Consider the following 23420-nt stretch of genomic DNA (forward strand, 5'->3'; position numbering starts at 1 on the left):
CCTTCTGCCGCCTGTGAATCAAGACGTAGAACTCTCGGCTCCTCCATCACCATGTCTATCTGCACACTGCCATGCTTCCCACCATGATGACACTGGACTAAACCGCTGAACTGTAAGCCAGCCCCAACTAAATGTTTTCCTTTATAAGAGTTGCCTTGGCCCTGGTGTCTCTTCACAGCAATGAAACCCTAACTAAGACAGATGGTTTAGTGATTGAAAGTGCTTGCTTGCTTTCCCAGAAGACTTAGTGCAGTTCCTAGCTTCCGTGTTAGGTGCCTCACAACTGCCTGTAACTCCAGCTCTGTCCTTCCAGCCTCTGCAGGTATGGCATTCATACATATGGATATATGCCCCTCCCAACATGCACCACTCACACAAATTAAAATAAAAATAAATTTGGAAAAAAAAGAACTGCATAGTTGAGTTTTTTTTTAGGGGGGGGGGGCATCTGGACGGGTGGCTCAGCTATTAAGGGCACTTGGTTTTGCAGAGAACCAGGGCTTGATTACCCAAACTCACATGGCTGTTCCCAACTGCCCATAGCTCCAGTTTCAACACTCCCTTCTGACCTCTGAAGGTATCGGGCACACACACATGCAAGCAAAACACTCATACATATAAATCTAAAATAAGTACACTTTATTTTCAAAGAAGAAAAATTTAGATGTGTTCTCATGTATTTCAGGCTGGTCTGGTACTCGCTATGTAGACAAGATGGAACCTAAGTTCTCAACCTCTTGCTGGCACTGCAGGTGGGCGCAACCATGTCTGGCTTAATGCTGGACACGAGCCAGCCTAACCTAGGTAACTGTCCACAAGGTCCACTCCAAGGCTTGTTTCCTAGGAGATACTAGATTTGGTCAAGTTGACCATATTAACCATCAGTGTGGTAATGGAAGTCAAGCATAGAGGCAGACAGGAAGATCTCTGCATTCAAGGCCAGCCTGTTCTATAGAGAGAGACCGTGTATCAAGAAGCAAAACAAAAATACGGTAAGGGAGTTAGGACTAGAAAGAGGGGGCTTGGTGGAAGTGGAGTCTGTTTGGGGATTCTTTGCTAAAATGGGAAGAGGGAAGCTTCAAATGCAGAGAGAATGAAACATGCTAAGAGTCCTGTGGCAAAGAAGGGCTCAGTAGGTTCTATAGATATGTGGAAGGCTACAAGTGGGGGAGGAAAATGAGGGACGTCACTGGGGGCCCTGATGAAACCACTGCCTTCCCTCAGGTGTGAGCCAGCAGCAATAATAGAAACTCATTTACATTCCTAAGAGAAGAAATTTTCCCTTTACTTTAGACCACTCCATTCCAAGGCCAAACTCCTCAACGGAATGAGAAAGAGCCTAAAGAGCAGAAGGCCAGCTAAACAAAGAATACTCAGGTCACATTAAGGACTCCATAGCTTAAAGAGTATTACATGGAAAGACTATTTGGAGGACAAAATGAAGAAAAAGAGAACTGGTACAAAATACAAACTTATTTTTTTTTTAATGTTCTATTAATTTTGTGGTTGAGGATCCACCTCCAGCTCGTCCCAAGAATTCAGAACTCTGACCCTTATCCCCAAGACCTAGGAGTCCAGACCTCCGCCTCCTTCCTCGGACCCACCAGTCCATTTCGCAGCTTCCAGATTCAGACACAGCCCTCCGGCCCCGCTCCCTCATACCCAAGGATCCAGACACCATCCACCCTCCCTCACACCCAGGGGTCCAGACCCAAGCTACCCTCTCTCAGGCACAGGGAATTCCCGCGTTCCGCCCATCACAGAACACAGTCCTCTAACAACACCACACCCATGCTCCCCTAAAAGCCTGCCAGTCTGTGCTGGTTCTGCCTCCCGCGTGGCAGCTGCGACTACTGCTGGGTAGGCCCTTTAAGCATAACCCAGCCCCTGCAGCACAGACTAACTCCACTGACGCGCTGGCTAGTCCGGGAGCTTCCGGTTCTGGCCCCACCCTCATCCCAGGGGACCTTTCTCGTCCCGCCTCTCCTCGGAAGCTGTCTAAGTGGTGCCTGACGAGAGTAACGGAAGACCCTTTCAGATATGTCCTTCATTCTTTTCATCCTTTTCGGAAACAACATACCTTATCACCTGGCCAGGAATGTTCTAGCGGCAACAGACGTTTGTTCTTTCTGCCACCAAGAAGGCGGAATTCCCGGCTCAGGCGTAGGTGTAGGCTGCCTCAAGGCGGGGCCTAAGAGCCGCTGGAGGCGGCACCTTGCGGGCGCGGTGGGAGGGACTGACAGGCGGCGCGCGCTATAAAGTGGGACACGCGGCTCTGGCGCGCGCCTGTGGCGATTGCGTGTGAGGTGAGGTCTTTACCGGTGAGTTTTCTCGAGGTTGGCTTCGGCGCCTTCCAGTCAGTGGTGCTACTGTGCGCCCTGGGAATCTCGTGTCCCGAGGTATCCATGGCCTGGTCACGGGTGTACCTGTCGCGTGGACAGGCTCAAGGGCGCTGCTTGGGGCCGCGGGCGCTCTCGGGTTGGAACCAGGGTGTTCCCTGAAGGGGCGGATGCGGGTACTTTTGGGACGATGCCTTTCGCCAGGTTTGTGGAGCTTGGGATGCTGGGACGGGCCTTCCTTTGTCTTGCCTTAGCCGGGCTACGCCATTTCTGCTGCTCACGTCGCGGGTCTTGTCCGCCATCTTCCCGTTTTTAGGTGTCAAGGGAGGGGGGTGTGTGACATCGAATTTTTCCTCCCAATGACAGCCCCGTGCTACCTGCAGGTTCTCTCCGTAGGAAATCTCTACCACTGCCCCTCCCCCGTGTGGGATTTTGGCATTTTTGTGCAACCTAGAACACATGAGGGCTGGAGGAGGATGGGGTGTAGGGGCAGATACACGATACGGAGTTACCAAGGCGGATGTGAGTGCACGTGGAGGACTGGATTGCTTCGGAGCAGCAGGTAGGAGTAGACGAGGAGAAAGGAAACCAGGCCTTTGTTCACCTCCAAGAATACTAATACAATGGCTACAGGATACCTAATGGTTTTGTGGTTGGGCCTAATGGTACAAACATGACCTCCCAGCTACTCAAGTAAATTACTTATTTCACCCAAAATAACCACACGTTCGCCTCTAAACCAGTCTTTTCCTGCCTACTAGTCAGTGCTGTTATCATCCCTGATTAGACTTTCCTCCTGGGATCCTACTGTTCTCTTTGTGTTCCTTGCTAAGTCATCTCCCAGACGGCTTTCACAGGGTGGTTCAAATCTGGCTGGATAAGTCACTGGGCCTTGTTTATGTCAGTTACATCTTAGCAGGGTTTTGCTTGTTTGTATTTTGCTCAGTAGAACAACCTCCTTAGTTCTCCCACCAGATTCCTCAGGATTTGTGTCTTTTCGGGCTTTGTTTTTTCAAGGTTACTAGCAGTTACAGCCAAGACAGGAGATCAGGTCCATAGGGAAACTATGGACCTATTGGGCTGGGGAAGTTGGAGCATCTAGTGAATTTTCTGTTTATTAATCGTTTATATTGTGTTAGCTTGACCACCATCCCGAAGGCAAGTAGCCCTGACATTGCAGAAGGCCTGAGGATCCAATGATGTTTAGCACTGGGCTCCAAACATCCTTGAGGACACAGTGCCCCTCCAGGACCTTTGACACCTGGAGGTCTGAGGACCTCTAAATTTGATGTTCTCTGCACCTTTGGGCTGTCTCCACACAAAACCCTCACCAAGTCCTTTCTGTATTACAGGTGTATCTTGAAGCCAAGAAGTCATCCATCATCTTCTTACTGTGGTGAGAACCTTTTTAATCTACCCATGGCTAAAATATGGTACCTTCCTTTTCAGTTACTTTCTATAAGTTAGATTTAATGAGCCAGCAAGTACAGGGTATTATATATTAAATGGAACCAATCAGGTGGTTGATAAAGATCCCAGACCTACTGTTCATAACTCCATACTGGTCAGTTAGCCACCTCAATAAACCTGGGTGGTTAATGGAGCAGACATATCACCTAAATTCAAAGAGAGGGTGGCAGTATTTTCTGCCTTCTAAGGGTAAGGACTGGGTAAGATGCAGAAAAGACCAAATTTTCAAACCCAGTAGAGGGAGCAAAATGTCAGCATTATCGCCTGCCCACTGGATTTGTAGACTGAAGACAATGTGCATTTGAGCATCGCTTAGGTCCTAGTAAATAATTTATAAATAAAAATGATTTTTTTTTTCTTTAAGAACCTTGAATTTGGGGTTGGGGATTTAGCTCAGTGGTAGAGCGCTTGCCTAGAAAGCGCCAAGGCCCTGGGTTCAGTCCCCAGCTCCAAAAAAAAAAAAAAAAAAAAAGAACCTTGAATTTACATAGGTGCCATTATTGAAATAACAGGCTTTATCAGAAGACAGGAATGTGCGTTATCTGAAAAAGAACAAGTTCTCAGCTCTAGGAGAATATCCTTGTTTCTCCGGTGTTGGGAACAGGGAAAACAATGGCTCTGCTATTGACCACACTGGCCTAGGACTGGTAACAAAGTGTCCTGCACAGTGCTGGACACATGGAGCCTCTGCAGACTGGGCAAAGATAGGAACTGAGAAGATCCTGAGAGCTGGAGAGGAAGGCCTGGTGCCTGTCGGCTGTGTCCTCAGAGTGGAACAGGCAGGAGAGAAAATTACCTGTTGCCCACCCCACAACCACTGGTTTTGTGGGTTTTACAAGAACCTAAAATGGGGTGAGTGTTGCTAGGGCTGAATTTTTCATTATTATGTGGTTACATCTTTAGACAGCTCATTTCTGCACAAAATATGGAGGCTTGTGGCTGCTGAATAATTGTGAGCATAAGTAGAATAGTGTACTTTGCTTTTCAGTTACTTTCTATAACTTGGATTTATTGAACCAGCAATTATAGGATTCAAGGCCAGCTTGTACTACATGTACGTACGTACATACATACATGTATATATGTATATGTGTGTGTGTGTGTGTGTGTGTGTGTGTGTGTGTGTGTATATATATATAACAAGACTGTTAGGTGGAGGAGAGGGCGGGATATTTGAGGGAAATGAGTTCACCACATCCCACCAAGGCCTTAGGCAGGTGTCATTTCTTCTGCAAAATGCAAAGTCATTGCTTCCCCAAGTTGCAGGGTGGAACAGTGGTACTCGCCTCAGACTCGGGCAGGTTTCAGAGTTGGTTTAGGGGGAGACAGGCCTGGAAGAAGGGTAGAAGCCATTTAGGGACATATTCACTACATTCTGGGAATTCCCAACAGTCATAGGACTGAGCCATGAGACCAGGACCAGCCTCTGTCTCATTTGCCCCACATTCCCAAGGACAAAGCAGCCTCAGTCTACAGCATGCAGGTCAGCGTGGCAGTTGAGGGATAATTGGTAACTGCCTATAATCCCAATATTCCAGGTGGCTAAGTCGGAAGAATCCTGAGTTCATGTCCAGCCTGGGCTACATAGAAAAATAAGTGAGTAAGATGCGGGGTGTGGTAGAATGTATCAGAAGCTACCTGGGGAGGTAGAGGCATCTTGGGAATGTAACGGCCAACTTTGCCTACATAGACTGTCTCAAGCAAGTAAACAGTGAAGTATTACAGACCTCTAAGGGGCCTGGGTTCTCTGAAACCAAGTCTCAGCCATTGTCTTGACTGGATTTCTGAGCACTGGGCTACACTGTCCCCCTTAAGACTTCAAGTGGCCCCAAGGCCTTAGAAAGAGAGGATATTAATATTACCAGGACCCCTGTGATGTTCAGCACTGGGCTCTGACCATTCTGAGGACATGGTGCCCCCGGGGACCTTTGACACCCTGGGGTCTGAGGGGTCCTGGCTACAAAAGGGAGTGGATGGAGGAGCTGTGTCGTCTTCATGAGTCTCATCAGCCTCTCCCCTCTCCCTCCTGCCAACAGACAAGAGGCGGTTCCTTCAAACAACCAGGCTTCTCTCTGGGTAAGCAGAAGGGCTACTTAAAGTAGGGTAATGGTGTTGATACTTCTAGTACAAACAGCTGTTTAAGACTCTGCTGTCAATGTGTATGCTTGGGGACCCCTGTGATGTTCAGCACTGGGCTCTGATCACCCTGAGGACATGGAGCTACCCAGGACCTTTGACACCTGTGGGTCTGAGGGGTCCTAACTACAAGGAAGAATGAATAGGGGGTGCTGTGGTCTTCCTGTCCCTTGTCAACCTCTGTCCCCTCTCCTTCCTGCCTACAGGTGGTTTCTGCAGACAGTCTACTTCCCTTCAGGTAAGAGCAGGAGGACTATCTGGAGTAGGAGTCTAGTGCTGATCACACTAGAACTTGGTTTACACAAAACAGTGGGTGAAGAAGGCTGGACCAGGTTGCTATGAGGCATCTTGTCATACCGTTCTTGGGAACTCCCATGATGTATAGCACTGGGCTCTGACCACCATGGTGACGTGTTGTGCCTCCAGGACCTTTGACATCCTGGAGTCTGAGGGGTTTCCATTCTAGGGGGATGCTGGGTGGGAGTGTAGCCCTTTATCACCTACCAGCATGTCCTATGTCTTTTTGTAGCCTCTGCAACAGCATTGCTTCTAGCTGTATTGCTATCTTTACCTTGAGACTGTGAGGGCCATGGCGGAGAGAGTGCTGGTGCCCACCCAGATAGGCCGGGGGGACCGCTACTACACATACACGGAGCTGTTGGCTATCTCAAGGCGTTTCAAGCAGAATCCCAATGAGCTGATGGTCACCTGGATCCTGCGGGTGTATGACCAGGGAGGCCCTGCCCTGTCCCTGAATTCCGGGGAGCTGGGGCTACTGGGTGACCTCACCCATGATGCCATCTTTAACTACCGCTGCAAAGCCCTACGGGGGGCTGGCTGCCAGACTCTACTGAGCTGGCTACTGCAGGCCTGGCGTCAGCGCTGGGAATCCTCCCTGCATTTTGAGGCCACTGAGCTACCTTTCAGGCCCTGGACCACTATGGAGGAAGGCATCCAACTGGTTCGTGAGCTGGGCATGATTGAATGGATCTACCTTGACCCAGAAGGGCCTGTGGACCTGGCCCCAGAGGATGTGGCTTTCACTCAAGGCCTGCAGCGGCGCCTGCTCACAGCAGCACCCTCTGAGCTACGGCTTTCACTGGTCAGCCTGCTGGTGCGTGGCATGACAGTATTGGAGGCTGTGATGGAGATCCAGACTATTGCTGATGTGGGCCTGCTCTGGCGCCAGAGCCATCCAGGCCGCACCAAGCTCATGCTGGGGCCCAACCCAACTCGCAAGGACCTCCTAGGCTGGCTGCTCAGCCATGGTGTACCCAGGGAACAAGTAGACAGGCAGCCTACCAAGGTACTCCTGGAACTGTACATCAAAGAGGCCAAGCGCAGTCGTGGTCACCCCAACTATGGGCTAACCGAGGAGCAGCCCCCACCACCCCCTTACTCTGACCAGGCCTGTGGGGAAGAGCAGCCGGTGCGTCATGACTAGTCCTGGACTGACATCAAGAGGACACCTGCACCCCAGGGTTGAAGGTGGGGAAATGAATTGCAAAGAGGCTGCCTGTAACCCAGGTCATTAGGAAGCAGCTTGGCAAGCACCTTCCCCACATTCCCATCCCTACAGCACTTAAGGCCAAACTCAGTGGCCCCAAAGAGGAGTGTGCATGTTCCTAGCCACACAGTCCATGTGGAAAGTGAGCTACAGGTGGCCATTGGCTGTGATTCTAGGGTGTTTATGGCCCTGGACTTAATCCCCTTGAGTTGGAGCTTAACGCAATGCTAAGATGTGTGGCCACTTCAGGGTCCCCACCCCTCTGCCTCCACATGGGCCCCAAAGCACTACATACAGGCCATCTTGAATTTTTTACTTTTTCAATGCAACACTTACATAGATTTTAGGTATAGGCTGCACTTCCATGGACTTATACTGGATGTTTGACACTTGAGGGCCAGTCTCCTATTGTAAAGGCTTAACATTGCAAACTTTTCTAATGCAGCATTTTTACTTTATATTTTATTTTGAGCTTATGTGACACTTTTTTGTGGGGAGGAGAACCCCCTTTTGTAAAGACTTTGCTTTGGGGACCCTGTCCCCATTTTCTTTTAACCATACCCTTCCCTCTTGAAGCACCTTCCAGCTGGGTCTGGTCTCCCTGGCTGCACAGATGGCCTCTGGCCAATGTAGATCTGGATTTAGTGGAGGGGTGAGGTGGGCAGCCCTGGAACTTTTGCCTTCGTGAGTTCCTATTAAATGGCTGGATCATTGCCCTCTGTGGAGTGTGCTGTTTGATTCGGTCCCGGCGTGGGTAGAATCTGGGTGATGAGCTGGGTCCAGGGCAGGTGAGGCACAGGCGCACTTGCCCACCTTTGGCCTGTTTCCAGAGGATACTCCAGCGGTCTGGTGAGGAAAGGTGGGCTGGTAGGGGCCAGTCATAGCCACTGGCTGGCCTCATCCCCTACCTCAGCCTGCATTTGATTCGAGTTTGCTTTGGTTCTTGTGAATCAGACCTTCTGGTTGAGGCTGTCCTAGGATTCCAAGGTATGCCCCTTAGCTTCCTTGGGATCTCAGGTTTTGATGTACCTCCCCCAGATAGGAAACCTCCCAAGACAGGGGTCACCTATTGGCTTTCCCAGTGTTGGCTGGGGGCTCTGGAGAATAATGTGGACACAAGACAATGGGCATGGGGCTCCAGGTGATGGCAATGGCTAGGTGGCTGCTGGTCAGCAGGGGTTAAACCCTCCACTTCAGGGAGGGCTTGAGGTAGTGGAGCTTACAGAAGGTACTGGTTACCTTGGTGCCCTGGGAGAGCCCCTACCTCCATCTGCTCTGCTACCAGTAGGAAGTAATGCCGGGGTAGAGTTGCTTAAGGCAGTTCAGTCCTGTGTGCTCTCAGGCTACAGGTTCCCACCTGCACACAGGCTTATTGTGAGCCCTGACACCTGTATGTACAGCATCTGATTGCAGTGTCCAGGCTAGCATAATGCTTGGGGTCCACCCAGCCATCATCCCCACACGCGCATGAGCATAGTAAGTGACAAGCCAGAGTAGCAGGTGAGCACACGTGTTGGGATCCAGTGTCAGCTCGGGGCACTTTTGTGTCTCTTCCCTCCCCTCCCTCACACAACCCCTCCCAGGGCCCGCAGGCAGCTGGGCCTCCAGGCCAGAAGGCCAAGCCCAAGGCTTAGCACAGCCAGCACAGCCACAGCTCCGGCCAGCAGGGGCACCGTGGCTGCAGGAAGAACATGGGGGTTGTGAATCCCAGGCCTTGGGAACTCCCCTCTCCCACCCCTGCGTAGAGGGCTGTCACCTGGGGGGCTGGCAGGCTCATAAGAACCATGGCAGGGGGCCCCGTGAGCTGGAGGCCGGGCTGGAGCAGTCAGCTGCTGGAAGCGCCCAAGTGGACAGGGAGCTGGGCACCCAGGGACCCTGAGTGGCAGGGGTGGGCGAGAGGTGTCATTGCGGTAGATGAGAGAGACAGTGACATTCCTGGTGGTGGAAAGGACAGTAGCATCACTCGCTCCCCATCCTAAGAAGAGCCCATCCCACCCAATGCCAAGCCATCAGCCATCCTCACTCTCCATCTTCCTCCTCAGGTTCCCTGGAGCTCCCCCGGAATTCAAAGGCCATGCAGGCAGCATAAGGTGGGGTGTTCCCATCGTAGAGGCCCAGAGCCCCCTGGAGGGCCAGCAGGGTGCTGTCATGCTGAAGAGAATGTCCAGGAATAGAGGCTAGATCAGGACCCCAGAGTGTTTCTAGCACCTAGATTGTCTCCAGTTAGAAGTGACCCCCAGACCACTCCCATCTACACCATAGACATTCTATAATGATTGTTCAGGCATGCAAATTGGGACTGGGCAGTTCTATTCAACAGTCAACCCTTGCAGGGGTTGCTAAGGTCTTGCTCCTCTGACCCCTCCCTCATCTTTACTGTGTGTCTAATGATACAATCTAAGGACTGTAGGAGGTAAGGGTGAGCCAAGGCAGTGGACTGAGATTACATAGGCACCATAGTCTGACCACCTCCACCACCTGTCCCTCATGTAGCAATGCCTGCCCTTCCCAAGGACTCACAGCTGAGTACATGACCATCTTGAGGGGCAGCCCCAGGCGCTGAGCCCGAGAGAAGTTGCTGAGGATGGCATCCAGCAGAATCCCTGAGGGACAGGAAGAAAGTGTTTAGATGCCCCCTCCTCACCTGAAAAACAGCTCCCCCAAAACCACAGATCCCACACCTTACCCCCTGTCAGCTGGGCCTTTTCTGCTGCTCGGGGTGGGCCCACATGTGCCCTGATATCCAGAGCGGAAATCTGTGACAGAGTCCTCAAGACATCTGGGGAGGCCCAGGAGGGAAGAGCAAGACCATGGGCGCGCTGGGGGAGGAGAGAGAGGGCCTCAGGAGTGAATCCTCAGTCACCCCCATTTAGGGTGTGTGTGGTGTGTGTACACGTGTGTACGTACACCTAGGTTAGATGTTCTCTGCAGATGTTCCTCAAGCCTGGCCCACCTAGTTTGTGAGAGCCTCATTGGCCTAGAACTCACCAAGTGGGCCAAGTTGGCTGGCCACTGAACCCCAGGATCCTGTCAAGGCCCAGCATTTTTCATGTATGTACTAGTGATCCAAATTCCTCATGCTTGTGTCTTACTAACGGCCAACCCTCCAGACCCTGGCCCTCATTCAAACCCCTCAAAGATCAGCTCACCACAGTATGAGCCAGAGCAAGTACCAGACCAGAGTCCTTACCAAGCCCTTTGGAACCAGAGATGCCTTGGAATCTGACATTCGGTTTTCTAGAAAGATCCAATGAAATGGTACCAGGAAAGGGGATATATATATGTATGCTATGCCACCGTCCTACCAGCCTGTCACTATCCCCAACCATACAGGTGGGGGAACCAGGGCACACAGGGCTAAATCACATGACCTGATAAAACAGCTAGGACAAGTGCAGATTTGAAATGCACAGCTGGGAGAGGTGAGAAGAGGACTCACCTGACAGATCAAGGTATCCAGAACTTTCCATGCTCTGCGGAGTGGCTCTCCAACCAGGGACAGCCCAGTGAAGTTGCCCAGGCGGGTCAAGAAGTCCTGAGTGGAGACAACTGGATGAACCCTACCAATCCTTGCCTGGCACCCAGCCCCACCAGCCCACACCGGCACTCACTGTCCAGCCCTCCAGGGCCTCCTGGTAGTCAGCTGCCTCTGTGGACTCCCGCAACAGCTCATGGTATCGAGGGCAGCTGCGCATGGGGAACCTCAGCAACTGGGGGAAACTGAGGCTCAGGGAAGACAGCAGCAAGTCTGGGGTCTCACAGGTGGCCTTGGGGCCAGGGTCTCTGGCCCTTGCCTCACCCAGTGTCCCCTGTATCCAGCTGTACTGGGCAGGGGTAGCAGCTCCCACTCTGACCAGCTCTGCCAGGGATAACCTTGCAGATCTCAGCTGTTCTGGGCCTCCAGAAATAGATCCACTCAGCTTGGAGCTGCCCCTGTCCCTCTCCAGCTCAATATTGAGCTTTATCTATATCCTTTTTTATGTGTGGTGCTAGTTATAGAACCCAGAACCTTGGACAGGCTAGGCAATCCCTCTACCTCTAAACCACACCCCCAGCTCCTCACTAGGGAATTCTAGGTGGGTAGTTTACTACTGAGCCATACTCCCATCCCCTCACTAGAGGAGTCTAAGCTGGGGGTGTCTACCCCTAAGCTACATCCCTGTCCTCTTGCTAATTTTTTTTTTTCATTTCAAGAAAGTCTCACTAAGTTTCCCTGAATGACAATGATGTTGAACTCAAGACTCTTCTGTCTCTCCCACCAGATCAAGCCCCCTGACCTTGTCCTCAGACACAGGCACTGTGTGCACTGGAATGGGCTTCCAGTCAGCCTCAGGACTTCCAGGGGCAGCCTCGGGGAAGAGCCCAGCCAGGTTGGCCTGTGCACTCTCCAATGTCCGGTCAAAGTCTGTGCTGCGGATGTACACCTGGGGCGGATGAGGGCAGCAGAGCAGGTGGACAGGCCAAGGGTCAGCAGGGTCCCAAATCAAAAGCTTCAGATTTAGTTTGGGGTAGGTAAGGTTAAAGGTCAGGAAGAGGGGGGGGAATCAAAGGACAGCCACTGAGGGTCAAAACTCAGAGTTCATGAGTCTAATTTTCATCTTTGGAAGTTGGGATCAAAGGTCAGAGTTGAATAATGTGTTGGATTGCAGGGGTCTGCTGAGATCAGAATAAGGGGGTTGGGGCTAACAGGTCAAGATGTAGAGGGTGGGAACTGAATAACATAGAGCTAAAATTCAGTACCCAGTCCTCAGAGGAGTCAGGGGCCAAAGGAAGTAAGAAGACAGAAAAGGAAGGTGGGAATGATGGTGGTAGACAGCAAAGGTTGGAGGTTGGAAACAGGGGTGGTGCTCAGTGATGGAGGGCTTGCCAAGCATGTGCGGGTCCAGGTTCTTACTGAGAAACCCCACCCCGAGAAATATCAGGTGGGCAAAGCAAGGATCAAAGACAGAACCAGGTTTGAAGGTCAGAAGGTCAGGCTGGAGTGGTTGGAAATCAAGACAGAGGTTGAGTGAGGTCAGGTGAGTGGTTAAGACTGTGATAGGTCAGAGGACTGTGAGAGAAGGTCAGAGGTCAATGTGGATTCCCTACCGACTTAGAAGCCTACGGGGGTGCAGATAGAGATCAAAGACAAGAGGTGAAGACCAAAGGGGGCTCTGGGTTCAAAGGTCAACAAAGTACCTCTTCGCGCCTGTACTCAGGGCTCAGGAAGGCCTTGTAACGCCTCCTCAGAAATCGGCCCAGTTCCAGCTGCTGGCGGATGCCCTCCTGGGGACAGAGGGGGCCTCAGCAGACCCTCATCTCCTGTCCCCTACCCCTCTTCCTCACCCCCCTCTCCCTCCTCACCTTAGTCAGTTGGCCCAAACCTCGGGGCCACAAGGTGGAGGCAGCTTCCTTGTGTGGATCTGTGGGGTAGGAGGCCAGTGGGGCCCGGTCGCCATGTCGGAACACCTGGGGATGTTGGAGAGGAAGGTCAGGGTTGGCCTGGAAGGTAGAAGGTGGGTCAGGTGGGGTGGGGGGCTTCGCACCAGAGCCACAAATAGCAGGGGCCCCTCCGGCAGGGCCTGGGGTGGCAGCAGCAACAGCAGCAGCAGCAGCAAGGGTCCGACGGTGTGGCCTTGAGACCGGGGCTCAGCCATTTCCACAGAGAGCAGACGCTGAGCTCAGCCTCCGTCTGTGCTGTGGCCTCACCTGCTCATTAGCCTCAGACTCAGCCCCCTGCATACCCTGCAGGCCCCAGCACGCTCCCCAGCACTGAGGAGACCTGGGATTAACACAGTTCATCTTCACAGACCCCCCAGGAGATGTCCATTTGGCTACCAGCACCTATACTGTGCTGACAGGGAAACTGAGACACGACAGGATTACTGACTTGCCTGAGGAAACACCTAGGAAATGGCAAAGCTGAGAGGTAGTTACAGACATCCCCTAACCCCTAGGCTTCCCCATGTTTCCTGCCTTTCCTAAAATGTCAGGATTCTCTGAGGCCTCCTTGGACTTCTTGAAGATTTCACTTTCTTTCCACACCATATATATACACCTGGTTAAAGCCAACAGGGCCCTGTAGCAAAATACCCACACCAGAAGTCAGACAGACCAGGTTCAATGCTCTCACCATTACAAGATGTATCGTGTTAAGCAAGTTGCTGTACCTCTGTGTGCCTTCATCTCACAAAACAGATCAGACGAGCTCAAAGTATATTAAGCACTTAAGATAACCCATTTGCAGAGAGGAGCTGTTAGGAAGTTGTATTGATGACCACATAACAAGTGACCCTAAAATTCAGTGATTTGTGTGTGTGTTCATGTGTGTGCAGGAGTGCACGTGTATTGAAGCCACATGCCGGTGTCTTTTGCAAACACTCCCCACCTTACCTTTTGAGACGGGGTCTCTCACTTAACTTAGAGCTTGCTGATTCAGAATAGACCAAGCTCCAGGAATCCTCCTGTCTTAACCTCAACAAGCTCTAAGACTGCAATTACAAGCTGCCATGCCAAGATCTGTCATATGGGTGTTGGGGAGCTGATCTCGGTCCCCAACTTGCTTGTGGGGCAAACATAACAATGTGCCACCTCCCTAGCCCCAAACTGAGTATCTTAAGACAGTCATTGCTCATGGGCCTTATGGGTCAAGAGTTGGGAGGGCTCAGCTTAGAGGGAATCTAGCTGTTTACTTTTTGAGATTTTTTTTTTTTTTGAAGTGGTGGTTTGAGACAAGATCTCACCATGTAGCCCTAGCTGTCCTAGAACTCACTATGTAGACAGGCTGTCCTCAAACTCACAGATCTCTGCCTCGCAAGGGCTGGGATTAAAGGTGGGCTTCACTACATCCAGCCGTGACTTATTTATTTTTATTTTATGTGTTTTTATGTATGTGCATGAAGTATCCGTGGAGGCCAGAAGAAGGCGTTGGATCCTCTGGAACTGGTGACTTTGAATTCCAGTCCCGAAAGGACAGCAGCGTTGCTGACCCAAGAAATTACTCCATGTCCAGCATGGTGAACCAGTTCATTTACTGGTGTCACTCACAGGATTGTGACTCAAAAGCAGCCGCTGCACCCACACTGGAATGTCCTAGACAGACGGTGCGAGGAGGACAGATGTGTCACTGGGGGTCCTCTGTGCACCTCAAAGGCAGCTCCACTTAAGAATTCTGTCTTGAGTGCTGGAGAGATGGCTCAGAGGTTAAGAGCACTGGCTGCTTTTCCAGAGGTCCTGAGTTCAATTCCCAGCAACCACATGGTGGCTCACAACCATCTAGCCAGATAACCACGAGATCTGGTGCCCTCTTCTCACCGGCAGGCATACATGCAGACAGAATGCTATATGCATAATAAATTAATAAATCTTTTTTAAAAAGAGCCTTCTCTCCAGCAACCATCTACTTCTTCTGTATCAGGTGAATCTGGAAAAATGTCTTGAGTTTTGTGAGACTCTTGAGCTGTCTTCCCACCCTGGGCTGGAGAAACACCTGCACCACAAACAGAAGTTCTCCGTGTGGAGAGGTCAGAGGTCAATGTCAAATGTCTTGTTTGATTGCTTTTCACTTATTCTGATCATTCTCACTCAACCTGGAGTTCACTCATTTGGCCAACAAACCCCGGGATCTTCCAGTCTCTACGTCCTAGTGCCGAGGCACAAGCACCATGCCTGGCTTTTTATAGGCATGCTAGGGAATCAAACTCAGGTCCTCATGCTTAAAAGGTAAGTATACACCCACTGAGCCCTGCCCTAGCTCCTTTCCTGGGGGATATGTTTTCTTTACATTAGAAAAAAATGGCAAAGACATCTTTGTGACTCACTGAAGGTCATTCCACTGACAGCCGTCAGAGCTGGGGTTCAAGCCCACACAGGCATCACCGCAGGAGGCTTCTCACCATGTATGTCCCCTGAGTCTCCAGCCTGAGGACACTGCAAAGAACTGGGCTCCTCCAGTGGTGCATCCCTCTGTGCACAGCCGGTAGCAATTAGTGGGGGATGAAGGCAGTTCCACACACACGTGTATCTCCCCTCTCGGCTGCACCTCTAAGAACCTGAAAGTTATAAGAGGAAAGGTATAGAGAGGAAAGAATTTGGAACCTACAAAGAACACTGGGTGGTCAGAGTCAAAGTGCCTGGCTGTCCCTGTGGTCCAGAGGTCAGAAGCTGCCACTGCCACCATGCTTCACACCAGGGTGCACATTCTGCCATTTTCACAAGCTGGGGACCAAATTCTAGTCTAAGTCCCAACTGTCATTCCCACCCTTGCATCTGGCAGACACAAGCATGCCATTTTGCCTGTGCCATTGGACCCCTTCTTCATACCTCAGTCATTCTCCTGCCTCAAGATACCAGAGGCTATCTGTCCCTTCCCAGCTCACAACTCTCCCCTGGCTCCCCAGCACACTCTAGGGAAGAAAATGGGACCCAGTGTGGAGATCCAGGTCTGTACTCTCCAATCTCATAAGTCCTGATGCTGGATTTAGGTCCCATGGGTGACACTACACACCTACATCCCCTTCCTCCCAATCCCCAGTTCCAATGTCTCTTCTACCCAAAATGCCCTTCCCTGGTCACCATGGTCACCATTCTGGTCTCCCCGACAACCCCCTCCCATTCTTGGAGACTCTTTCCTGTCGGACTCAGAGGTCTGAGGGAGGCAGGTCAAGTGCTGTGTGGCTAGGACCCATGGCTATGAACTTGCAGGAAGTGAGGACAGGTGAAGGGACTGGGGCAGGGGTGGGGATAGGGAGGGGAGGGAGCTGACTCCTGACCTCCTCCCCCAGAATGTGACCTTGGCCATGGCCGTGTTAACCATCCTAGCCTCCATCTACTTCTTCAACAAGGTGAGGGGGAGGTGGGTGTAGGAGGGGTCTGTCTCTCTTGTCTCTCTTCATTTGGCCCTGAAGCTTTTTCTGTACTGAGTTGCCATGTGTCTACATCACACCTCTATCTCTGCTCTAGGCTCAGCAGTAAGAAGGCATGGCTCCCCAGTCCACCAGCTTGGCCCCCGCCTGCTCTGCCATTGCTCTGGCCTCTAAGATCCAATAAATGTTAACAGCACCAGACCAAGGCTTCCTGCTCCCTAAGCTCTGCTCCCTACAACCCTGTTCCTCATAGGTCCACACAACCATGGATCTCAGCAGGAAGGTGAAAAGTAGAGACCTGGCCCCTAGATCTGAGGGAGGAGGCTTGGGACCTGTTGCTCCAAATCTGTGAGAAACTGGGCTCTGGGCCTCTGAGTCTGAGGGAAGAGGCTGGGCCCTGAACATCTGAGTCTGAGAAAGGAGGCTGGGCCCTGAATCTCAAAATCTGTGGGAGGAGGCTGGGCCCTGGACCTCCAAGTCTGTGGGAGGAGGCTGGGCCCTGGATCTCTAAGTCTTTGGGTGGAGAATTGGGCTTGGAGTCCTGTGTCTGAGGGAGAAGTGCTGGAGTCTGAACCTCTGGGTCTGAGGGAGGAGTGCTGGAGCTTGGACCCCTGGGTCTGAAGGAGAAGTGGGTCTTGAAGAATAAGTAGGAACCTTTAGGTCACATGAGTATTTAAGGGGCATTTCAGCTGTGAGTGCCAGGGCACAGAGAAGAATTTCCAGGGTTTGATTCTCCATCTGGCACTAAACAGCTTGCTCAGGATTTCAGGCTTGTCTCTCTGAGCACTCCTTCCCAGCAAAGGTGCAAATCTGTTTAAAGGAAGGCCACGCTAAGGACTGCCAGAGATCAACGGTGTGGGCAGATGTTGTGACTGTATGTGGAGAGTCTAAGTGGATGTAATTCCTTTCCTGGTTATCTTAAGAAATGCTAATATTTCTTCCTTTTTTTTCTCTCTTGTCTTAGCAAACTCCTATTGAACCGTTATCACCTGCCATCAAATCCCTATCTGATAGAAGTGTCCAGAACCCCAAATAGAGGGAATCTGTTAGCAGCGCACTCCATCACCTTCCTGCCTCCTCCAACCTTCCCAAGGGAGTGAGTGCCCTGAGGGACAGACACACCTGCCCAAGAAAGTTCATTTGTATGCTCTGGGTCTTCTGGACAAGGACTAGAAATTTCCAATCACGAACATATTCGCAAATCCTTGTAGTTCAGATCCGTGCAATTTTAGTGGGTCACAAGCAAATTGAGATCAAGCAGAACTAGCGGTCGTGCTCTCGATGAGAGCCAGTAACAGCATCCTTTGTCCTCCAATGCAAGGATTCCTTGTGCGCAAAACCAGAAATAGCCGTAAGGTGGCGATGTCAGACTATTTTCCCAGATTCTAATTGGCAACAGGGATTGACTTTGCAGGAGACTGAGCCTCCTGCTGACCTCTCTCCCAGGTATTTTCCCAAGCCTCCACCCCTTCCTGTAAGTTCTTGGCCTCTCCCTGCACCTCCTTGCCCACAGGGCCCCCACCAGGCTGTATCCTTAGCCCCGTAACTCAAAAAAAAAAAAAAAAAAAAAAAAAAAAAAACCAAAAAACGGTTGAGCAGCCACACCCCAACGGCTTTTCACCTTCCGTGCCCCAACACACTCCAAGAGGCCTGAGGTGCCTTTGCAACCTCAGTTTTGCGAGTCCTCCTTGGAAAACTTCCGGAGCATTCCTTCTTGTCTCACCCCCTCCCTTAACTCCCCAGGTGGGCTTGGCTGTCAGCGGTTTTTCAACCACTGAACCAAGTCAACCTTTGCGTCCTCCACATCCCTCCTTCCCCTAGGGCTTGACCATTTATGAGGTTTCTGAGTCCTCAGGGAGCTATCAACTTGGCATTTTCTCAACCGCAATCCAGTGGAGATGGATGTGTCTCAAGCCGACGCTGTGTAGAGCCACTGAGGGCTTCGTCAATTCCCACCACTGAGCTTGGGGTGGGGCGCAGCATCGATTCTGCTCTGAATGTTCCCCAGGGTACTATGAATGGGCAGCTGGGGTTCTGAGGCCGCTCCTTACCGGGAGGAAGCTGAGCGCTTCCAAGGGGTAACTCTGCTGCCTGGGAAATCTTTCAGAGACCTCCACTCAGACAGAGATGGGACTTTTTTTTAAATTATCACTATGCTTTTTTTTTAGCAAATATTTATTATGTGCCAGGATTATATTATGTGCTTTAAAGATTATAGTTTAGTTAATCGACTTATTTCTCAGTCAGGTTAGCTGGAACTCACTATATAAGACCGTACTGGCTTCAAATCTGCCTGTCCCTGCTAGAGTAAAGGGGTGAACCACCACCCCTTGATTTTATTTTACTTTTAAATTGCATGTATGTGGGGTGCGTGTGTGTGTGTGTGTGTGTGTGTGTGTGTGTGTGTGTGTGTGTGTGTGTGTGAATTAAGAAACAATTTTAGGGCTGGAGAGATGGCCCGGTGGTTGGAATCTTCTGTTTCAGGGGATCGGGTACCCCAATGGGCACTGCACACCTATGGTGCACAGACATACATGCAGGCAAAACACTCAGACACAGAAAAAAAATTCAGTAAATAAATCTAAAAATAAAATTTGGGGGGGGGGATGAGGATGTGACTCAGGAGTCAAAAGTGCGTACTGGGTAAACTGAGGACCTGGGTCTGACATTCCAAAACCCAAGGGAAGCTAGGATCAGAAGCATGGAGCTGTGATCTTAGCACCTCCATGCCAAGATGGAAGGCACACACAGGAGAGCCCTTGGACATTCAAAGGGCGGCTACCCTGCTATACACAGTGGCAAACCAAGCAAAGACACCCCAGCTCCTATTCCATTGCTACGACAAGACACCATGACTGAAGCATCTCATAAAATGAAGTGTTTAATTGGAGGCTTGCTTACAGTTTCATCCGTCGTTGGTCCATGTTCCTCACTGTGGGGAGTGAGGCGGCACATAAGCAGACATGATGCTGGGAAAATAGCCGAGAGCTTCCACCTGATGCTCAAGACAGGTGGGGTTCACCTTTGGTGTTGAGGTGCCTGGGAGGAGTACACATTTTAGAATTCCCCAGCGAGGGGCTAGGGTGTGGCTCAGTGCTAAGACTCCACCCTTTTATGCACAAAACCTTGGGTTCTATGCCCAAAGGGGAGGTGTAATTAGAAGGCACTTAGGAATTTCAAAATACCAGAAGAAGAAAGATAGTTGACACCTAGCCAAAAAGCAGTCCCCCAGAGATTCAAAGTTGGCAGGTCTCTCTGTGAACCACCTACTGGAGCAAGCATCCAGGCTTGTGAATAATGCCTGGGACTGTCCCAGCATCAAGCCTCAGGAACTGCTCAGTCCTGGGCCAACAGGGTGGCTGGTAACCAGGATTCCGCACCCCTATTCATCTCCAGGCCAAGGCGGCTAGCTCCCCCCACACCTGTGCTGTCATCTCCTGGTCTACCCTCCTGCCCCTCTTTCCCTGTTCTTCAGTTCTATTTACATACCTCATTGGAGCCTCCTGTTTTCTGTCTCTACCCCCGTAATCCTGCTGTCTGTCACCCCTTGCTCCCTGTCAGGACCTCTGTCTGTCACATTCTGTATGACTCCAAGCCCATGGGACCAGATGCTCTTTCTGTGTGCTCTATACACCCCTGCCTCCTTTCTAAACCCCTCCCTCCTTCCCCATCTCACTTCCCATCACCTATGCCTTCATTTCAGCCCACCCCATTTTCAGAAGACAGAAGCCCCACACCCCAGATTGTGCCCTGCTCTCTCAGGTTGCAGCTGAGCTCTCTCAGTCTCCATCCCCAGTACCTGGGGTTCCTCTTCCTCCTCCTCTCCTTCCCTTCCAAGGAACCACAAGGCACGGCCTAGCCTTCTTCGGATTTCCTTGTCCCCACACACATACAGCAGTGGATTGAAGAAGCTAGTTGATCCCAGCAGAGTGAGCCCCAGTGGTCTCCGCAACACCCACACATCCCCCAGCTGCAGTTTGAACCCCCACTTGCCCAGGAACCTCAGCAACAGCAGAAGGTGGAAGGGAAACAAACAGATGAACAGCACGGCTGCAGTGGCCCCTGGCAGGCCCAGCAGTAGAGGCCTCCCTGAGACCCTGGCCAGCTGCAACTGCTTCCGCATGAGGCTATGGAAGACTCTCAGTACCCCCAGCGGCACACCAAACCCAAATACTAACTGATCCAGCATGGGGTTCCAAGCCCAGGAGTTCTGGTCATGCCTGGGGGATTCCAGAGTCATTGTCCCATTGAAGGGGTTTCTCTGGCCAGTTCGGTCCCTTGAAGTTCCCAGGGCTTTCCCAGCAAGGCCCAGCAGAAGGATCCAGAACCCACCAGCCCAGACAACTACTTGACGAACTATACGATGATCCAGTGCCCAGGATGGTTGGAGCAAGGAGATACAGCAGTCTGCGGCCACATGAGTCAGCAGCCGGCCACTGGCACAGAAGGTCAAGAAGGCCAGACCTGGGTCCAGGTGGCAGAAGGCGAGACCCAGGGACCAGCAGGTGTGAGTCCAGGTGAGGCTGAGCAGGAGGAGCCCCAGGAATACGATGTCAGCTATGAGTTGGTGGCCAAACAGGCCGCAGACAGTGGGGCAGGAAAGAGGGATCAGGGCCAGCAGGCTGTAGCTGGTCATGTGCAGGAGGTAAGAGACAACTGTCATCAGAGAGTATAGGAGAAAGAGAACCGCCCAGGGCAGGTACTGACTCCCCAGCAATGCTGGCTGCTGCATCTCCACAGGGTCCTCCATGGGCTGCGCAGAGATGGGTAGACCAACAAAGCCTCCATATTAGAGCACACACATACCCCTACTCCATGGTCCTCTGAGAGCTGCACCTCAGGAATGGTCCCAGAGCCCCCAGATCTCTGGTGTTCACCTCTCTCCCTCTGCTCCTGTGACCTCCCACCAGTCTCTCATCTTGACAAATCATGCCTCTATCCCCCTGACCCAGCTCAGCCCTCATTCTCTCCAGTGACTCCTTAGTCGGTCCCAATATACTCCAGGGCTGACGTCCCCCTCTCACCTCCTCCCCTGCCCTATACCTTCTATGGTTCCCCAACCCCTGAGTCTAGGAAGGAAAAATTCCACCTGGACCTGGCCTCCTCGGCTACCCCTCCCTAACCTCTCTTGTCAGACCCTTACCCTCCCGGTCTTCCTCTTCATCCCCACCACCTCCCTCCATTCTGGAGAACATAGACTCTTCAAGTCCAAGGCCCAGCCAGTCTGGATGAAAAGCCCCACCAAGGCCAGGAGGGACTGGACCTGGACCCTGTTCCATCCCTCAGTCCTCTGACTCTTGGTTGTCAGCTCAGGATTTAGATTCAAGTCCTCCCACCACCTCCCGCATCCCCTCAGCAAGTGGTTGTCTGGTCTTCTTCTCTTGAGGGTGTGAAGTCCCCCCCACGCCACACCCCCCACACCCCCCGAGCTGAGGAAGAACTCAGGGCCTTGCACTTGCTAGGCAAGCGCTCTACCACTGAGCTAAATCTCCAACCCCTGGGTGCGAAGTTTTAAAGTGTGGCAAGCTCACACACAGAGGAAGGAGTCAGACCTAGCTAGAAACAAAGCCAGCAAGACTTGAGTCTGGGCCTTAGGTGCCTCTGGGAAGGGAAGGAATGGTTTTTTCATCTGGGTACCCCCAGGTAGGGTCAGAGCCCCTCATGGTCTGTGTGTTGTGATTCTACCCACCTCATCAGCCTCCTGTCCACCACTTCCCTCCTCCTGGAAGTAACTTCCTAGAATAACACACACACACACACACACACACACACACACACACACACAGAGAGAGAGAGAGAGAGAGAGAGAGAGAGAGAGAGAGAGAGAGATCCCCGATATTTCATCGTTCTGGTGTATCTGGCTTTATCCCATTACTGTAGATACCATACTTCTATTCACCCTTCAAAACCTCACTGGTGCTGCCTTCTTGAGAGGCTCTTTCCTGGCTATCGCTTACTCCATCAGGCTGGGAGAGTATCACATCCTTGAAAGCAGGGTTCTAAGAGTGAGTTCTAGTCATACATACCATGGGTAAGTGACTATGTATTATTTTGTGCAGAACCATATTATTTTAAAGGTCTATCCTTTATGCATATGTATGTTATATGTGTGTTTAGCCTATACATATGTCTATGCCTATGTGTGTGCAACGCCTGTGGGAGCCAGAAAAATGTGGCCGATCCCCTGGAACTAGAGTTACAGAAGGTTGCAAGCCACCGTGGGGCTTGGAACTGAACTTGAGTCCTCTGAAGGCCCAGGTCTTAACTTCTGACCCATCTCTCCAGCCTCACATGGACCACATGGGGCCTCGTCTCAAAACTAAAACTGAAATGAAAAACTCAGATGAATCACTGAATGGGTGAACTTCTCCCTCTGCCCTGAGAACTCCTCACACAGTTCCCGATTTGTGCTCCTTCCTGAAAAGCGCTCTGTGTGTGTGTGTGTGTGTGTGTGTGTGTGTGTGTGTGTGTGTGTGTGTGTGTCTTTCTGTCTGTCTGTCTGTACATCTAATCACCTGGCACTGGAGTCAAAGGTGGTGGAGAGCTGCCTTACTGGGTGCTGGGAACTGAACTCAGTCTCTCTGCTGGAGCAGCAAGTGTGGTTAACCATGCAGCCGTCTCTTTTCTCCAGCTCCACCCCTCCCTTCCTGACCCTCCCCACATGCTAGAAAGCTGTGCCCATTTCATGTCCAAATAGCCTGAATTCTCCCATGATCGATTCACATCTGGTTCCCCATTTTCTCTGTCTTAGGGTTTCTACTGCTGTGGAGAGACACCATGAGCCCTTGGTCTCTTATAAAGGACAACATTTCACTGGGGCTGGCTCACAAGTTCTGAGGTTCAGTCCATTGTCGTCGTGGCAGGCGTGGCACTGGAGACGGAGCTGAGAGTTCTGCATCTTCGTCTGAAGGCAAACGGGAACAGACTTTCTTCCAGGCAGCTTGGAGGAGGGTCTCAAAGCCCAACCCCACAGTGACACACTTCCTCCAACAAGGCCACACCTCCTAATAGTGCCCCTCCCTGGGCCAAGCACATTTAAACCACCTCAGTCCCTCAGGCCAGGCCAGCAGGTGGCTTCAGCACAGGCTTGTGTGGAGGAATTTAAACTCTGGACTCTAAAGAATC

General features: G+C 51.5%; 5 protein-coding genes, 4 non-coding genes and 1 pseudogene across 54 annotated transcripts in view; 7 read left to right on the plus strand and 3 right to left on the minus strand.

Moving 5' to 3' along the window:
• LOC102552485 (uncharacterized) overlaps nt 1-1430 on the plus strand; it is a 10327-nt gene extending 8897 nt beyond the window's left edge. For both annotated transcript variants that reach the window (XR_005499038.2, XR_005499037.2), the window contains one exon: nt 1294-1430. The gene's annotated coding sequence lies outside the window, so the exon portion shown is untranslated. The remainder of the gene's footprint in view (nt 1-1293) is intronic.
• 1700028J19Rikl (RIKEN cDNA 1700028J19 gene like) overlaps nt 1-2220 on the minus strand; it is a 17227-nt gene extending 15007 nt beyond the window's left edge. Inside the window, exon 1 of one of the 3 annotated variants that reach the window (XM_063280949.1) lies at nt 2081-2220. The gene's annotated coding sequence lies outside the window, so the exon portion shown is untranslated. The remainder of the gene's footprint in view (nt 1-2080) is intronic. The other 2 variants (XM_039100929.2, XM_063280947.1) reach the window with 2 other exon arrangements.
• Fv1 (Friend virus susceptibility 1) lies at nt 2187-8165 on the plus strand. Of its 29 annotated transcripts, none has more exons than XM_063261803.1 (8): nt 2215-2321; nt 2723-2901; nt 3692-3735; nt 4798-4863; nt 5348-5405; nt 5846-5885; nt 6152-6183; nt 6475-8165. In XM_063261803.1, the coding sequence occupies exon 8, from the start codon at nt 6535-6537 to the stop codon at nt 7387-7389; it is 855 nt and encodes a 284-aa protein (XP_063117873.1). In that variant the 5' UTR covers nt 2215-2321; nt 2723-2901; nt 3692-3735; nt 4798-4863; nt 5348-5405; nt 5846-5885; nt 6152-6183; nt 6475-6534; the 3' UTR covers nt 7390-8165. The 29 variants fall into 29 exon arrangements, with proteins under 29 accessions (XP_038967773.1, XP_008757586.1, XP_008757587.1 ...); XM_039111864.2 differs by having other exon boundaries at nt 2229-2306; XM_063261812.1 differs by having other exon boundaries at nt 2249-2321; nt 2736-2901.
• On the plus strand, nt 3528-3618 carry Snord88c (small nucleolar RNA, C/D box 88C). The gene has a single exon (XR_005500212.1). It is a non-coding gene; the product is annotated as a small nucleolar RNA SNORD88 (small nucleolar RNA).
• LOC120100470 (small nucleolar RNA SNORD88) lies at nt 5674-5763 on the plus strand. The gene has a single exon (XR_005500210.1). It is a non-coding gene; the product is annotated as a small nucleolar RNA SNORD88 (small nucleolar RNA).
• LOC120100471 (small nucleolar RNA SNORD88) lies at nt 5979-6068 on the plus strand. Its single transcript, XR_005500211.1, has one exon. It is a non-coding gene; the product is annotated as a small nucleolar RNA SNORD88 (small nucleolar RNA).
• Snord88b (small nucleolar RNA, C/D box 88B) lies at nt 6312-6402 on the plus strand. Its single transcript, XR_005500213.1, has one exon. It is a non-coding gene; the product is annotated as a small nucleolar RNA SNORD88 (small nucleolar RNA).
• Nucleotides 7751-23247, minus strand: Acp4 (acid phosphatase 4). 15 transcript variants are annotated; one of them, NM_001401526.1, is made up of 12 exons: nt 15754-15985; nt 15327-15482; nt 12796-12900; nt 12631-12717; nt 11730-11876; nt 11064-11162; nt 10892-10987; nt 10139-10271; nt 9973-10055; nt 9476-9603; nt 9209-9387; nt 7751-8298 (listed from the first exon to the last, which is right to left on the minus strand). In NM_001401526.1, the coding sequence occupies exons 2-12, from the start codon at nt 15390-15392 to the stop codon at nt 7889-7891; spliced, it is 1533 nt and encodes a 510-aa protein (NP_001388455.1). In that variant the 5' UTR covers nt 15393-15482; nt 15754-15985; the 3' UTR covers nt 7751-7888. The 15 variants fall into 15 exon arrangements, 9 of the variants coding, with proteins under 9 accessions (NP_001388455.1, XP_038967865.1, XP_038967846.1 ...); XM_039111937.2 differs by lacking the exon at nt 15754-15985 and adding an exon at nt 23124-23247 and having other exon boundaries at nt 7885-8298; XM_039111918.2 differs by lacking the exon at nt 15754-15985 and adding an exon at nt 17418-17555 and having other exon boundaries at nt 7885-8298.
• On the plus strand, nt 16071-16496 carry Smim47 (small integral membrane protein 47). Its single transcript, NM_001384852.1, has 3 exons — nt 16071-16137; nt 16215-16274; nt 16393-16496. Exons 1-3 carry the CDS (start codon nt 16123-16125, stop codon nt 16402-16404), a joined length of 87 nt encoding a protein of 28 aa, NP_001371781.1. The 5' UTR covers nt 16071-16122; the 3' UTR covers nt 16405-16496.
• LOC102552286 (formyl peptide receptor-related sequence 4-like) lies at nt 19328-21307 on the minus strand (annotated as a pseudogene).
• Nucleotides 23248-23420: the final 173 nt, after the last annotated feature.

Source organism: Rattus norvegicus, chromosome 1, assembly GCF_036323735.1.
Source record: "Rattus norvegicus strain BN/NHsdMcwi chromosome 1, GRCr8, whole genome shotgun sequence".
Classification (NCBI taxonomy): Eukaryota; Metazoa; Chordata; class Mammalia; order Rodentia; family Muridae; genus Rattus; species Rattus norvegicus.

Excerpts from the sequence above, each read along its gene's own strand:
- Acp4 (XM_063261887.1), bottom strand. The coding sequence starts at position 13,088 with ATGGCTGAGCCCCGGTCTCAAGGCCACACCGTCGGACCCTTGCTGCTG. Across the intron at positions 12,901-12,977 it reads CCCTGCTATTTGTGGCTCTG|GTGTTCCGACATGGCGACCG; the intron begins GTGCGAAGCCCC and ends CAACATCCCCAG. Across the intron at positions 10,056-10,138 it reads AAAGGCCCAGCTGACAGGGG|GGATTCTGCTGGATGCCATC; the intron begins GTAAGGTGTGGG and ends CCTGTCCCTCAG.
- Fv1 (XM_039111845.2), top strand. The coding sequence starts at position 6,535 with ATGGCGGAGAGAGTGCTGGTGCCCACCCAGATAGGCCGGGGGGACCGC.